Genomic DNA, 17,715 nt, shown 5'->3' on the forward strand with positions numbered 1-17,715 from the left:
ATATTTAAAATGTCATTAATAAAATAAATTTTATTGTGTGTAATAAATTATATATAGATAGTACAGTAAAACCTCGATATAACGGACTAGTTGGGGGGACGGGGCGTCCGTTAAAGCCGAAAGTCCGTTATATAAAAATATGTTCAAAATAAATCAAAAAACTTTTTTTTTTGAAAATATGTATGTATACTGTATTTAGATATGTATAAAAAATACAAAATACAAACAAAATTCTATTTAATTGTCTTCGGACATTCGTCGTGAAGTGACTTTGCTGTTGATATCGACGCGCTTGCTGTCGGTAATCCTGTTTTGAAAAAATCAAGTTTCGTTTGCATTTTCTATGTTTGCTGTTTTTTTATGATCAACTCTCTAAAATTACAAAAATGCGTAAAATACAATCGAACTTCGTTATCTGATAAATAATCAATAAATGTTATTAGATCGTCGAGATGCGATCTTACTTTTTATAACTTCATTTTGGCAGTGTTGATTTGTCATCTTCTTTGCCATCTTCACTTCCATCCTCGCTTCTTAGGTTCATAACTTCATCTGCTATTTCACTTTCAGTCATGATGTTATACCCAGGGTCACCTGTATCTACTTCTAGCCATGGTAAAACATCTTCTTCAGCTACATGTTCTGTGACATTATTATGCATTATTCTACAGAAATCACTAACTTCCAAGCCTTCTAAATCTATGTCTGAATCTTGGCCATCAAACAAATTTTTCCAAGCAGTTTTTTTAATGTTTGCTCTTTCACATCTTCCAATACTGCAACAAAATTAAAAATTGTTGATTTTAAATTGCAAGACCTAAAGTTTTGCAAGGTATGCCACGCCGCCCTCTTGTATTTTTTGCAATCTCCATCGTGCAATACAACCATTACTTTGTCTAAAAACTTTTTGCAATATATTCGTTTGGTTGCCAAAATTATTCCCTGATCAATGGGTTGAATAAGCGATGTTGTATTTTTTGGCAAAATCATACAGCTAAAGTTGTCATTTTCTGAACGTAGAATATTTTCTTCAGACGGGTGAGCAGTAGCGTTATCTAGCAATAAACCTTTCACCTCTTCTGGCGGTATTCCCAATTTGTTCTCTTGAAATTTTCTCACTGAAGGTACACATTCTTTGAATAACCAATTTTTGAAAATATCTGAGGTGAACCATGCCTTCGTAGAGCTATAATATGAAACGGGCAGATGATGCATTATATCTTTTAAAACTTTAGGTTTACGAGACTTGCCAACCATTACAGGAGTCAATCTATGCGATCCATCGGCGTTAGCACAAAGCAGTGCCGAGATCCCGTCCTTGCTGATTTTTCTTTCAGAATTCCATTTTTCATATTTGTAGGCTTGTGTGCTTTTAGGAAAAGTACGCCATAACAAACCAGTTTCGTCAGCATTGTAACTCTGAGATTCTAATAGCATTTCATTACTTAGATGTTATACTAATTTTTGCCTAAAAGATTCTATTTCTTCTTTTGGTGCACTTGAAGCTTCGCCGTAAATTCTTTTATTCATGATTCCGTGCCTTTTGCGAAAGCACCAGAGCCATCCATCACTTGCTGTGAATGATATGTCCATATGATTTGCTAATTTAATTGCAGCAGATTTCAATTCGACTCTGACCGGGATCCCACTAGAACGTTGTTGGCCGTACCATTTTAAGATTGCTTCTTCCAACCAATGAAGTTTCACGAGCCAATTTAATGCGTTTTCTGAGATTGCTGTTCTCTCCTACATCACACATTAATGCAAATTTATTTATTTTGCTTTTGTTTCTTTGTCCGAAACAGTTTGCTTTTTTATGCCATATTGATCACATATATAAGACACAGACGTTCCAGACTCCAACTTTTGTATAATCTCTAGTTTTTGATTGATCGTTTAGATTGATTATTTTCCGTTTGTCTATATTTTAAAGGGTATGATTGCGAAAATTTGAACTTATTTACTGGCGTACACTAAATGTGTTCATTCACAACGAATAAACAAGTCAAACAAATGTGTAAATTTTTATATCATGTGTGTAGTAGACACATTATATTATGTTTATGATAAAATATAAGGTTTCTCTTACAAATGCTTTATTTATTTATTTTTCAGCAAAAAAATATATACATATTACTATTAGAAAGGTGTCGTCTTATGCTAAATTTTATTGAAATTCTTTGTAAAATATGGGATGGGTTAAGCTTGTATAATATTAACAATACGTTTTTATTTTTTACATTTGACCAAATTTTTGTCCGTTATATCCGAAGTCCGTTAAATAGAGGTCCGTTATTTAGAGGTTTTACTGTATATTCAGTTAATTTGCCTTTAATAGAACAAAATCCAACATTCTTACAGAACATAAAATAAAGTTAATTAAATCATTTACTTTTCAAGTGATTGGAATTATTACATTTTAAGCCACTGATTAAGGCCCACTGATCATCGCTTAATTAGTTATCGGTCTTCATACATGGCTTTTAGTTTAGTGTCATCTCTCATCAATGCTGAGTACCTACTTTTCACCTTGCCCAAGTAATGGTATATTTTAATTTGACCTACTTTGTTTACAATTAATTACCATAAAGTATGTTTATTTAACGTTAGTTTCCTATTTACATTTGTCCTTCTTAAGTTTTAAACCCATTCCTGCCTACTTGCAATATTCCCTCGACGAGTTCCCTTAAATAATAATCTTTAGAAAATGAACCGAGACGCTTTTCCCGTGGGACGACATCGAAAGATTGTTTGAGCAAAGTCTCCGACCGATAAAATAGAATACTTGAAGTTAATAAGAAAACAAATAGGTTTTCACATGCTATGTTTGTTTTGTCGTATCGCTTAATTGACGCATTACCTACACTTATGATTGCTTATTTATTTACAAAGATTTCTACTTAGTTATTATAGTTTGTGTTGCTGTAAATAAATGTTAAAATTATCGCAATATCAAGTACTACTTAGTAAGAAATGATGTCTAAATAAAACAAAATTACTATGCAGTATTAAAAAAAAAACACAAAATATCGTATCATACGAATAAAGTTATGAATGAAACTAACATCATTTTTCTTTGCAACATTTGCGAAAATGATCATTTTTATAAGATAATATACAAGTATAATAAATAATATATCACATAATTTGAAATTAAAAATCTTTAATTGGTATATTTGAAATAGTAAAACGCCATAAACTTTTATTAATATATACATTTTCAATAAGTATTATGTAAAGAAACTGAAGTGAGACCTGAGATCTCAAAGGACTTAAGATATTTTATACCTCTAACTTATAGAGGTTTTTCATTTAGCCAGTTTTTTAAATAAGCAGATTAACATGACAATAAAGCGGAATCCATAGTTTAATGGACTGTAAACGTAGACGCACGAGAAAAAGATCAACATAAAATTTTGTGTATAAATGAACGTAAACGCATGACGGAACGTAAGTTAAATGGACTGGAACGGAAGAGTTGACCAACTTTTATCTTTTACAGTGCGTTACTTGCGTCTGGTCAATCAAAATGAAGAATTTTGTACTGTCAACCAAAGTAAACTGTTAGGCCCGCCCTCCATTTTACAGTCCGTTTATATCGTCACCAGTGCGTCTACGTCTACAGTCCGTCAAACTATAAATCCAGCTTAATGGTCTTACATAGAGGATCCCAATGGACTACCTCAGCTCTGACGTCACAATGGGCGGGGTTTTTAAAAACCTTTATAAACATTTCTAATTTGTGTGTATTTGTTCCCATAAGAACTTGGAAATATTAGTTTTTTATTGTTTAAAGAATAAATAAGGACTTTTGAGAATAAATAAGATATTTACCCTGAATGTATATATTTTAAGGTTATGTTATTGTTTAATTATTTTTTAAGTACTAGTGATTTTATCCCCTAAAAGACTAAATATTTTCGTCTTATCGTAGTTTAAATAGTTTTGTTTTTATTACTGAAAAATTCAGTAATACTGGATATCTTCAACACATGTATACTAGCCATTATATATGCCCAGATCTAAAAAATAAACTCAAAAACTATTACAACGTTCGTAAAACATTTTTTTTAACACTCATTATGGCAATTTAATAGAAAGGTTTCCGCATAATGTTATATTACAAATTAAATTACGGGAAAACGAATATCTTTTGTCTTTCATGGGATAAAATCACTAGCAACGAAAAAAAAAATAAAACATTAAAAATATGTTTCAACTTTGTAAATAAATTCAATGATTTACTAATTTATTTTGAAATAACCCTGATAAAAACAAACAACAAAATACCTAGAAATTCAGTAAAAAAATAATTACGTTAAGTTTTAATTAAATAATAACAAAACCTTAAAATAAGAATATTCGTAGTAAAGATCTTAATAGTTTGATATTCTTACCTCACAAATTGATCAAAAACAAATAATACCAATCGCACAGAATGAATGTTCATAACCAAATGTCCTAATGTTTTTTCAAACAATTAAAAAAACCAATATTTCCAACTTCTTATGGGACAACCCCGCCCATTGTGATGTCAGAGCTTAGGAGTTTGAAATTTATTTATCGAATATTTGTCATATAAAGCGGTAGAAGTGTTTATACCTATGTACATACGTGAATGAAATGTATATTTTATGTGGCATAATTTTTATAAAAAAAAATATTAAAAATAAAAAAATATTAAAAATCTTAAAAATAAATATTTTTAGGATTTTTTGTGAAAATTGTTTAATATAAATTTATTATTAATATAAATTTACGTATTAATATAAATTTATATTACACATATTAATATTACGTCATATAATAATCTTATAATTAATACATTATAGTCCAACATTTCAAGAGTATCATTTAAAATTTTGGTACAAAAATAGTAAAAATTAAGCAAATGACAGCTAATTTTCCTAATTGAAAAAAAAGTCACTTGGCGATGTTAAGACGAAAAAAAGACGAATTTTTGGAATTTTCATGGAATTTGGAATTTTTATCTATAGAACAAGTGTGGAAAATTTGAAAAGGATCGATCAAGTAGTTTTTGAAATACAGTGAAAAAAAAATTATTAAGAGAAAAAAAGCCTTTAATTTTTTTTTTATAATCACACAGTACCGTCTATTCCAGGTCCATGTAGAAACATGCTTCCTGCTAAAATTAGCATTGTTTTAGTAATTCGAATGTTATCTGCCTTAAGTGCATATAAGAGACCTTGACACTGTACTTATTCGAATTTATATGTGAGTGGTCACTTACCTCAATCACTTATCTCACTTACTCAACACATTCACTCACCTTAATCACTCAGCTTTATTTACCTACTCACTCACTCACCTTACTCTCTCAAAGCTTTTAACTTCCCTTTTGTGAGTATACCGATACTTTAGTGGGCGACTTAAATCACATATTTTTCGAATATACCCAACACATGGGATCATCCAAAGAGTTATTATTAAAATTGTACAAACTACACATTGCGGATTTAGTGAATGTATCATGTTTAAGTTCCTCATTCAACAAATCAGTGTATCATCTCCATTGAATTACTCAGAAGAGAAAAAATAAATATTTAGCATAAACAGCGTAAAAATTTTGAGTAAGTCACTAAAATACAATTGATACGTACAAGTAAGTAGGGGAGCTTGGGTTACAGGAAATCATTTTTTATTTGGAGTGGTATAAATCAGGAAAGAATATGCATATATGTCTGAAATTGGAAACATAAACGCTACAGGGTACAAACTTCTACTGTGAAGTGAAACAGAATCTAATTAAATGTATTTCCTTTAAAGCGTCATTTGATTCAGTATACTCCTGTTCTTGTCAATAATGAAGTAAGCTATGGGTAACAATAAACTAGAAAATCAGCAGGTTTCTTGAAGAAAAGATGATATAGCAAAACCTTTAATAACTTACCACTACTACAAACTAGCGTATGTCTATTTGAGTAAACTTTACTGTGAATGAACAGAATGACTTGTGTCGTTTAGTATTCCCACAGATAGTTGGTTGTGGTAATATATTTTTTACGTCTGACACTGCAACCGAAAACACGTCTAAAACGTCTGGCAAACCTTCCTTGGGTTCTGGTAATACCTTGGCAATATAATAGACTTTACAATTCTTATAAAATATATAATAAACTAATTTGAGCCATATAAATCACCGGATCCAGACGGGATTTATCCAATACTTCTATATAATAAAAATACCTTCTGTAAAAAAAGTTATGTACGATACTACATGCTAGTTTAGGACTAGAGTGCATACTAAAGGCATGAAAGAGAGCTTTTATAATGAAAGCAAAAGGCTAAGACAACAAAAAGCTAAGTCTATGATGCCTTTAATGTCTTTAATGACTTTAAAAAAGTCTTAAATGACTCTAGAAAAATGTTTGGGAGGCACATTACAAGGGATATATTTGTTAAATAACGATACATAAGGGATAGTATAGTATACGTATAAAGCAGGATTTTCAAGAGGTGATGTTAAGTGCATTTCTTGATACAGTGGGAGCATCCGACAACACCTCCTACGAAGCAATAACTTTAGGGCGATTTCTCTAAAAGGAATAGACGAAACAAGCTGCAAATAAATGTAATACATGCTGAGGAGTCATGTGATATACGCAACATTACTGGGGATAAAGTATTAACACATGTAGCCAGAATTTGTCCACAGAGAAAAGTTTTATCTCTTTTTTTTTCGAATCTCTTCATACATAAGCTAATAGCTAGACTAAGCAACAGCAGACATCATTCCTGCATTATGGAATATGCGTATGGCCTGATCATCTTAGCCTACGATAAATTGTAAGACACAGCCAAACACAGTCAAAGATAGAATGCAACAGACTCTAACTGTAGTTAGAGAATATACTTCAAATGTAGGGCATAATGTAAGTCCAAAATCGTGGATTTTGCCAAAAGGGGAAAATTTAGAGAGAATTAGTCCTCTAAGCCTAAATGGTTAAAACCTAAACCTGGTGAGTGACGTAAAGTTACCTTGGCGTAATACTAGACTTGGCGATTACTTGGAATCAGCAGATATAACGAACATATAAGGGAGCAGCAACTACTTTAATGTTAGCCAGACGCACTCTGGGAAAATTTATATAATACTAGGCTATGGTCGCTGCCTACATCTGCTGAGTTGAGGCATCTTACATCAATTATTTTTGAGGGATGTATATCTCTGTTGGGTATAGCATAATCTTTCATAGATATTTGATCTTTGTGTTGGTTTTTGTGGTAAAAAAAAAGCGTTGTTGATTTTTAGTTCATTCTTCGTGCAGAAGTTTATCATCAGTTCTCCATTTTCGTTTTTGACATCCTCGTTACGTTTTTGATTAATTCTGGATATTACTTGATTGCCCATTCAAGTGTTAAAATCCCCCAATAGTACCATCTTCTCTCTAACTTGATCTACTATCTACTACGAGTTGTAATTGGTCATAAAACGCTTGCCTAACTGGTGGTAAAACTAACAATTATATATGCATCAGTGGTATAGTGGGAAACGGTGGAGCAAAAAGTGCAAACCTCAAACTAAACAAGGTGCAAAGATTTGCTAGCGTCGGAATTATAAAGGCCCTGAAGGGAACACCAACAAAAACTATTTAGGACATACTGGTCCTTTCTCTTCTGTACATTGTTATAAGGGAATGCGAAAATGGAATATAGATTAAGAGAAAACATTAGCAACGTAATGGGCAGATTACGATATTGTAACATCATTAATGAAATCATGAATACCTAATAGATGATAATTCCCAGTTCTTAAAAAAAACGTAAATATTATAAAAGTAGATTGGTACAGAAATGCACAGAATAGGAGAATGTGGTGTAAAACTAGAATAAAATATATTAACTTGTTCAACATGTATTATTAGATAGAATTATTAAATTTTTATTGTAGTATGTATTACAGGATTTATGATTGTGAATTTTAAATTATATTAGAAAAAATAAACTATAACTTAATTATTTTATTTTAGATATAATTAAAGGATTAAAACGACAAGGGCAGGAAGTACCATTAAGACCGCCTTTGGATAATCTAGGATCTGCCGATTATATCGTTAAATGTATAAGGGCTTGTTGGCACGAGGAACCAGAACAACGACCAGATATTAGATACGTTAGAGTCCGATTAAAAGAAATGCAGGTGAATAAATTATTTTTTTTTGTTAATTACTACGTAGTTTATATACAATGTTACTACAACTTTCAATATAGAAAACACAGATTTTTTGATAGAAGCTACAATTATATAACTCTCGATATAACTAAAAAACAACACTTAAAAATATTATCCTATCATAACTGAGCAAACAACAATAAAAATAACAGGAATAATAGCTATCCAAGTGTCACAGTTTGCAAATGAGGACTTTTTCATGGCAACCTTTGTTTATGAGTTTGTTCATAAATGAGATTTACCGTCAACATTAAACAGCAATTACTTTTAACATTACTAACTTTACATATACGTACTGTAATAATTTTTGAAGGGTAATTTATTTCGTATTTCGATGAAATCATAAAAAAGGTAAAGTTTTATTAAAAATAACTAAATTACTGTGAGTTAAAATTTAAACAAAAACTGTAATATTTGTTAATTTGGTAATTAGGTGTCAATTAAAAATTTTAAAAAACATTTTTTCCTCACTTTGTGAACAAATTATTAAGACGTTGTGTTTTTTAAATAGTTGAACTTTCAATGTTAAAGTTTGATAAAGGTATAATTTAACAAAACTTTAACAAAAAATTTGGGCAGATATGTGCACTAATAACTATATAATGGGACAGACTAAAATACACGCATATTTCGAATAAAGTATTTTCCACCTATTAAGACCGCTTTGCAATTCATCATCCAGCCTCAAGAGTCCACTGCTGAACATAGGCCTCTTCCTCATGTTTCCAACCCCGTCTATCTTGCGCCGCTCTCATCCAGTTTTTATCGAGTCTTCTTAAATCGTCAGTCCATCTTGTAGGTGGTCGACCGACGCTTCTCTTGTCTTTCCTTGGCCTCCATTCCAATAACCTCTTTGTCCATCGCCCATCTGTCATTCTGGCTATGTGTCCTGCCCATCTCCATTTTAGTCTGGCTATCTTCTCGATGATGTCAGTCACTCCGGTTCTGCTTTGCAATTAAATGCTGGTAACTTTATTACTAGCGGACCAGATAAGCGGCGACATATTTTACACTACCTTTATGAATAACATTTTACTGCTCTGTTGTTTCAATCAGCACTACTCAACAAGTTATCGTTTATTCGTCTTAATATTTTGTTACAATAGTACGAGTACGGAATATTTATTTAAACAGTGAATTTATTACATGTTAATTTTTTTTAATTTCTTCTGACATATCGTATAAAATAGGTTTACCCAATAATCAAAGATATGCCTTTACAAGAACAATTAGTATAGTACAGAAAAACAAGTTATGGCCTCCAGCAAGATTTAGAAAAGGCTGGATTAAAAATTCACGACTCAACGGTACGCAGACGTCTCTTCTGACAACGCCTATAATGAGAAAAAAGACTAAATTGGGCAAAAAAATACGCTCATTGGAGTGCAGAAGATTGGAGAAAAGTGTTATTTTCTGATGAGACCCACTTCCTAGTGTAGGGCCATCGATCAAAATTCGTACGAAAGGCAGCCAATAAGTCACTTTCAGCTAGCCATATTAACCAAACAGTTAAACATCCCACCAAAAAAATGTTCTGGAGCTGTTTTTCATACTCAGGAACTGGCACTATTATTCCTATTGAAGGTATGATGAACAGTGAAAAGAACAAAGCCATGCTAGGGAAACGCTAAGCTATAGAGCTTGATAAAGTACATGCCGAGGGGACTGCAATTCTTCAACAAGATTCAGTTCCGTGCCATGTATCGAAGATTATGATGAAATACATCAAGGATATTAGTATATTAGAAGATATTAGGATATTAGAAAGTAAAGTTTTGGATGTATTTTATTTAAATTTGGACATACCAGCAACTTTTCAAGTAGTTTCCAATTTTACTGCATGCAAAATCATTTGAATGTCACCTTGATGAACATTTGATGTCGACAAATAATTTCGATTTAAAATCCAATAATATTACTAAACATAAAATATAGGAAGTTAAATATTTTTACTTTTCAAGCGATCGGAATAAAAATTAGCGCCCCACTGTTTGAGGCCCACTGATCATATTTTAATTGCATATCGGCCGTCATAGGGTAAAAGGACAGTTCACAGTTTTTTTTAAATCATGTTTTTAATTTAATTTGGTTATTTTTTATAATATAGTTTTAGGTACTGTAACAGAACTAATTAGCACAGCCCTAAGAACCACATATTGTGACAAATTAAAAGATATGACAAATTCAGGCGTTTGACTGTTAGTTTATTATTTTTTTATAATTTTTAAAAATAATGCTAAATAAGCAATATTTTAAATGGTACATAATTACAAAACGTAATAAGACTTTTCATCAGCCGTCATGTTTTTTTCTACAGACAGATTTGACAATGACGTATAATGTATAATATACCATTTTTCAAAGTAAAACACTTGCACGTCACGATTTATACAAAGTGACTTCACTTGTATTTAAAATTTCCAGAACGTCAACCTTAGAGTTCAAATGTTTCTAACACAGCAAGTGTTATTAATATTGTTTTACACAAAGAATATAACCTAATAATGTCATAAGGAATATCAAAAGATGTATAATTTGGTGACACCTAAATAATGTGACAGTATGAAGTCACTGCTAAGGCAATTGGGTTACGAAAACAATGCATCCGGACACTGTCAAAAACGTCACACAATATTTACAATTAATTTCTTGTCAAATTTAGTGAATTGCTATACTATTTTATTAAAATGGTGTCCGATATCTCTATAAATTCAAAAACTCGTGAGTTGGTAATTCAAAATTATTGCCGCAAGAAAACAATCGTTGAAGTGGTGGATGAAATAAATATTGCTAAAACTAGAATGTGGAATATAACCAAGCATTATGAGAAAACATGAAGTATCTTAGATAAAAAAGGTAAAATCCCGGTCGTCCAAAACTAGATTCTGATAGAAATAGGAAATATTAGTGAGAGTTTGCAAAAAGGTAAGTTACAACTGAATACAATCATGAAACTGGATGAAATATATTAAGGAAATGCTGTCGCAAGGGAAAATATAAATCTGGATTAAAGTCGAATTCTGGTTGAATTACAGGTAACAAATTGGCAAAGGAAAAGGCTCTGTTTACAGCAAAACAAATGAAAGACAGGCTCATTTGAACAAAATTTAAACTCTCTTCTCCGGTAGAAGATTGTCTCCAAGTAATTTTTGGTGAATAATCCAACTTCGACATACCTACAATTAGGGCAGATTTACAATGGATTTACTTCTGAACAGAGCAGATCCTCAGCCAAGTAAATGCCCAATCGAATTCAAGCAGTCATAAGGTCTAGGGGTAATGCTACTCCGTTTTAAGAATAATGTTGCTATGTCCCAATATTTAGTTGCCATCAAAATAACCATTATTTATTATTACTGCTGTTCGAGTAAGTATATTTTATGTTTTGTGTTGCTGATTAAATCGATATTATTAGTTATTAACTAATTACAGACTAATACATTAAAACACATGATTAGAAAATAATAAACTGTCACTATCTGAATTTTGCATGGATCTTAGTTTGTCCCATTATATAGTTAATAGGGTTCGTATTTTGTATAGACTGTCATACATCAAAAATTTGAATGAAGTTATTAAAAACAAAATATATAGAGTGTTTATCAAATACAAATGTTCAATCAAATATAAAAACAACATTGGATGTCGATGGTAATATTAAATCTTATGAAAAAAAGGAAGGATATTTAAAAACCGAAATCCTTAAAAATACAGTGTCATACAAAAAAAAATACGAACAAAAAAAGGAGCAAGGTCTAGAAATTAAAAATCTGCAAGAACAGCACGATCGATTCAACTTATACAAGAATATTAAAGAGGCTCCTGGTGTACAAAATAAGCGATTGTGCAATCTTGTCGATATAGAACCTTGTCAGTAACCTTATTATGAAAGATATGGATAACCTAAAAAGATGGGAAGAAAACACCGAAGAACTATTAAGCGATGAATCACAAGTCAAAGGAATTCAAAATTGTATCACAGGTCCTACAATAACAATGGAAGAAATAGAAAATGCAATAAAAAAAGCTAAAAACAGAAAAGCTATAGGACAGTAAAAAATTCAACAAAAATACTTAAGATACTTGGAAATAAAGGGAAAACATTACTTAAAAAAAACCCTTTTAACAAATAAAGGGAAAAAAGTATTTTAACTAAAGTATACAACATCAGGAAAATACCAACAGATTGGCTTAACTCTCTATTTGTGATGCTTTCAAAAAAGCAAATGCTAAAAATTGCTCCTATTATAGGATAATCGGTTTTATGAATCCCGTTTTTAAAACCTTTCTTTGGATAATTCACTTCAGAATCTATGCTAGAATTGAAGGAGAAATCAGTGATACGCAATTTGGTTTACGTAATAATCTTGGAATAAGACAGGCACTATTAAGCGCGCAAGTGCTGGTTCAGAGGTGTAAAGATGTCAGTCATCCTGTGCATATGTGCTTTATAGACTTTAAGAAAGCATTCGATATAGTTAAACATTAAAAACTGATGGACATTCTTGGACAAGTAGGAATAGACGACAAGGATTGAAGAATTATACAAAATCTCTGCTATTACTAATAGAATTTGCCTATAATAGTGTTGAATCAATTAATTCTCCGCATATTCTTAAAGAGTCACTTGCCAGGGTTGATATCGGTATCACGGTAAATGGAATAAAGATAAGTTATCTGAGATATGCGGTTGATACTGTGAAGTTTGCGAGTTCTGCGGAAGAACTACAGTTATTAATTGACAGTGTGACTGAAAATGCGAAGAACACAGCTTAAAATTTAATATTTTAAAAATTAAATTTATGTTCGTCAGAGATGAAAATGCCTCTCAACCTCTAAAAATCATACGAACAAGCTGAATTTTGCCAAATTTTAGGGCCCAAAAAGACATGCAAAAAAGTTTAACACTTTTACCCCAGGCTTCCTCCTAAAACCCCCCTCGTATTGGGGCAAAAACACAAGAAAATCGATTTACCAAGAATCTGTACGCCGTAGAAAATAATATTTTAAATAAAAACGCGCAGGTCGGTAGTGTTTTCTGAAGGGAAGAAAATTTGGAAATTACGAGTGTGCCTGACCAAAGATGCGGCTAGTAGAACTGTCAGTGAAACAGTTAAGCGAACAACCAGAAAAACGGGATAAAGACTGCAGCAGGTCCAAGACGATCCTTCAAGATCGAGTGAGGTATGTTCTCAACAAGAATGGAGATTACCCTAAGACATTCAATTTTCAGTCAGAGAAAGAAGCAGTTTTAACGAAATTTAAAGAAACTTCTAGAAATAATGGTATTAAATTCGAAAATGTCTTTCAATTGATTGAAAAAGCTTCTAAAAAAAGATTCGATAAAACTTCTCAAATTATTAAAGAAGCATCTATAAAAAACGACAAAAAATTTGAAAATATTTTTAGAACATTCAATATGGCATCACAGAAGTTTAGCAGAATCTTTTTAATGTTCTGAAAAACATGTCCATAGCACACTGTGTTGCCCAATACCTCAAAATGACTAAAGGAATCTCGTCCGTATTCAAAAAGAAGTTCGGTCGCTTGGAGTAGTTAAAAAATCAGCAGCCCAAAGTTGGAAGAGTTCTAAGAGTACTACGATTAGAAGATGGTCCTCGATCTTTGTTGTATATGGTGACTAGAAAGTCCTATACAAATAAGGCAAGCTTTAAGAACATATAACGTGCTCTTTATATACTTTATAATATACTGTACTCTATAATACTTTAAGAACATCGTGTGGAATTATGACATCAAGAATTCGGCTTCACCAAATATAGGTCATACAATAGAAAACCTGGATCAGAAAATTGTAACAAGCATGGTTGAAAGGTTCTTCCGAGAAATCGGCGTACGAATTACTCTGTGTTTCATTAACCGCTGTTAAAGGGATCGTGTTCTTTAAAGACAGTAAACTATTATTTCTTCTTGAGGTGTTTATGCAGAGCTAGAGAGTCCTGTAGATTCCACCAACCTTGGCCTTTATATAGAGTAACTGATCGGGACGTTCAGATCTAAGAGAGGAGCAGTGTAAGAAAAAAGGTTATATTGACGTATTCCGTATAATAGTCGCAATTCGGCAAAAAGATCACTCATGTACGAGAATCTTTGCGACGTTTGAAATAGCGACTAAGGTATTTCCAAAAACACTATGTAGTAGGCGTGCAGAATAGAGGCATTCTAAAATATACGGCGTAGTAACGAATATAATCGGAATAATTCTAGAATAAGTATTTGCGTATATAAGAAGCGCTGTTATTAGTTAAGTTTTAGTTTTGAAAATAATATCGTGATGTAAATAAATAGTTTATATAAATTAGGACCGCTCGTTTTATTTAAAATCGTTACATGATATGTGACGCATGGGTGCCCATATATCAAAATCCAGGGGGAGGCAAGTCAACTCAAATTTTTATTTTGATCCATACAACTTAATAAAAACTAAAATAGCCGATTGCAAAAATGCAAAAATATAAACATGATTTACAAACAGTAAAGAAATACCAGAAAAGTAAAAGTAATCCTAAACAAAAAATTATTAACAACATATTTTATGGTATGACTTTATACATACAAATTTTATTATACAATATTTTTTATGTAGGAATAAAAAAATCAATTTTAAGCAAGGATGTTAAAAAATAATAATAAAAAAAGCAGGTACTCTGAGATACGAAATGCAACACAAGCAACAGTGTAGTTTAAATAATATGTAAGTAACATAATATCTGAATTGAAAAATTTCTTTTACTAGGAAATTAAAATAAATATTCAAAACTGTACTACGTTGAAAGGGTTAGGGTAGGGTGTACACCCTTCTACTACCATGCTTAGCCGAAATTGCATAAATAGTCAAATGTGTGCAATCTTCAAATACTTAGCTGGGTGCCAACTTATTTATACTTGACATTAAAAATTTGTACTATGTTGTTAACAATTGAAGAAATTTAATTAAAAATTTATTTGTTATAATTTATTATAAAAAAACATTTTTTTTCAGTTAGTATTGTATGTATTATAATTTATTGAAACGAATAATTTCCCAATAGAATCTAAAATGGTAAAATGTTAAACCCAACAAAACGTAAAAAGTAAACTTGATATTAAAGGCTAGTGCTCTGTAGCTTGTGAAAATAAAAACTGAAGGTTTCTGGGCTTTTGTCCAAACTCATCTATTACTTTTTTAATAAAATTATTTCGATTGTTTTCTATTTTATTTCTATGAACGCTCATCATACATCTTCTTCTTCACATGCCATACACCAAAGTGCGTAGGCGACTATCTCATTACTAGAATTCTGTTCTTGGCGGCGTGACACAGCTCGCCTGTATTGTGTATTCCTGTCCATTCTTTAATATTTCTTAACCAGGATAATTGTTTGCGACCGGCTCCTCTCCTACCTTCGATCTTCCCTTGTAGGATTAACTGAGGTATTTCATATTTTGCTCCTCTCAATGGTAACAATGGCTCCAAGGTAACCAATCTTGCGTTTTTTAATTAATTTAAAGAGTTCTCTTTCCACGCCGGCTCTCTTAAGGACGTCATCGTTTCGAACTCTATCCACCCAAGGTATGCGCATCATTCTTCTTAATGACCACATTTCAAATGCTTCAAGTTTGTTGATAGATGTTTTTTTCAAAGTCCACGTTTCCATGCCATAAAGCAAGATGGACCATATGTAGCACTTCATCATACATAGTCCATCTAATCTTTGTTTACTTATAGTGGACCTAACCCAGGTTTTAACCCTTCGAAGAGTTGAAAATGATCTTTCAATCGTGCATGTAGTGGGAGGAAGGCACAGAGAAATTTCTATAGCTTGGGCTATAGCTGGGTAAAATAAGCAATGGTCTAGTAGCTCTATCATTGAAATATCTTCTACATCTAAATTGGCTTGATTTTTCCAATAATAGAGCCACAATTATGCCTGTTCTTTTAGATTAGTAATGTTGTATAAATTATTTATGATTTCTATTATTTTGGCGAGGTCTTCTTCAGTTAATTTTATTATGGTTTTTTGATGCAAGTTATACAATAACATACCAGGATTATTGTCTTCTGAAAATATGACACCAAGAGAACTAATTGAAAAATCTAGGTACGGAATAAATAATGACAGTCTAAAAAAGTCTTCAGCGGAATTAACCGCATGGTTTGACCGTTGTGTTTGCTTTCTAGGAGCGATTCGTGGTTTTTCAAGGGTAATACTTAGAGATTCGGCATCATTTGTACTCTTTTCTAAAATTGTTTTAAAAGTTGTTTCCGCTTCTTGTCTGTGCTTTGTTATCATATCAAGAAATAACTGTATATGATTTTTAACTGTCAACATATCTATTGATTTAGTTTGTAAAATGTTTACTATGGGTTCTAAGAAAGAAGAATATTTGGAAATCAAATTTAGGGAAATTATAAAAGTGGAATCAGATGTGGCACATGAAAGCTGCTGTGCTCTTGATCTTGTTGAGCAATTAAATTTGTTATCTGCTATTATTGTTTCTAAAACATTTTTGATTTCAATAAAATTTTCTGAAAATATTCAAATAGATTTGTATTTTGATGACCAGCGAGTTTCGGATAACAAAGGCATGTTTGGTGCTAATCGCCGTCTCAAAGTACTATCACGAAAAAATTTGATGACATCTTTAATAATTCCCACACAATTTTAAATTTCTCTAACAGTATTTAAATCATTAACAACCAGATTTAATTTGTGTGAGGCACAATGAAAAAATAATGCTTTGTGACGTTTTTCTCTAATTATTTTTTGAACACCACCCTCTTCACCAGCCATATTCGCGCATCCATCAAATCCCAACCCCACCAATTTTTCCACATTTAAATCAATTTTTGAAAGAAATGTTAAAATTTCAAGTGCTATTGATTTAGCATTTAATTAATTTAATGGTACGAAACCCAAAAAATGATAGGGGGGGCAACTGCCCCCTCTTGCCCCCCCTATGGGCGCCCATGAATGTGACGAACATATGAATATATTCTGAACACCACCAGAACCTTAGAATTTGATTACTTTTTCTCATTTGTTAATTTTGTTTGATTTTGTAGGCTGGTTTAAAACCCAATATCTTTGATAATATGTTAGCCATAATGGAAAAATACGCTTACAATTTGGAGGGGCTAGTCCAAGAAAGAACAAATCAATTAACAGAAGAGAAGAAGAAGACGGATGCACTTTTGCACCGAATGCTACCTAAGTAAGTATCTTTAAGATATTCACAAAAAATTATTCAATTTATTACTTTCTATCACTACTCTTTTTATATGAATTTTATTAGTAAGCAATGGCTGTCACCTACAAGTCAAATTAATTACTAGACTTCGGCAAATATGCAAATAAAAATGTAGAAAATATGCGCATAAATATGCACGTGTGTACCCGAAAATATGCAAATATTTTACAAAATATGCATACAAATAAATAAAAAAATCGTAAAATAGTAACAATTTTATTTAAAAAAAAAAGTGTACATAACTAAATATTTCCTACTATTTATTAAGA

The 17,715-nt window shown here is 31.6% G+C and overlaps 1 protein-coding gene across 4 annotated transcripts in view; it reads left to right on the forward strand.

Annotated features, from left to right (window-relative positions):
- LOC140449253 (guanylate cyclase 32E-like) overlaps positions 1 to 17,715 on the forward strand; it is a 458,979-nt gene that overhangs the window by 390,121 nt on the left and 51,143 nt on the right. For all 4 annotated transcript variants that reach the window (XM_072542462.1, XM_072542460.1, XM_072542461.1 and 1 more), the window contains exons 16-17: positions 7,992 to 8,161; positions 17,262 to 17,410. In XM_072542462.1, the coding sequence (XP_072398563.1) occupies positions 7,992 to 8,161; positions 17,262 to 17,410 (319 nt within the window). The remainder of the gene's footprint in view (positions 1 to 7,991; positions 8,162 to 17,261; positions 17,411 to 17,715) is intronic.

Source organism: Diabrotica undecimpunctata, chromosome 1 (assembly GCF_040954645.1).
Source record: "Diabrotica undecimpunctata isolate CICGRU chromosome 1, icDiaUnde3, whole genome shotgun sequence".
NCBI classification, from domain to species: domain Eukaryota; kingdom Metazoa; phylum Arthropoda; class Insecta; order Coleoptera; family Chrysomelidae; genus Diabrotica; species Diabrotica undecimpunctata.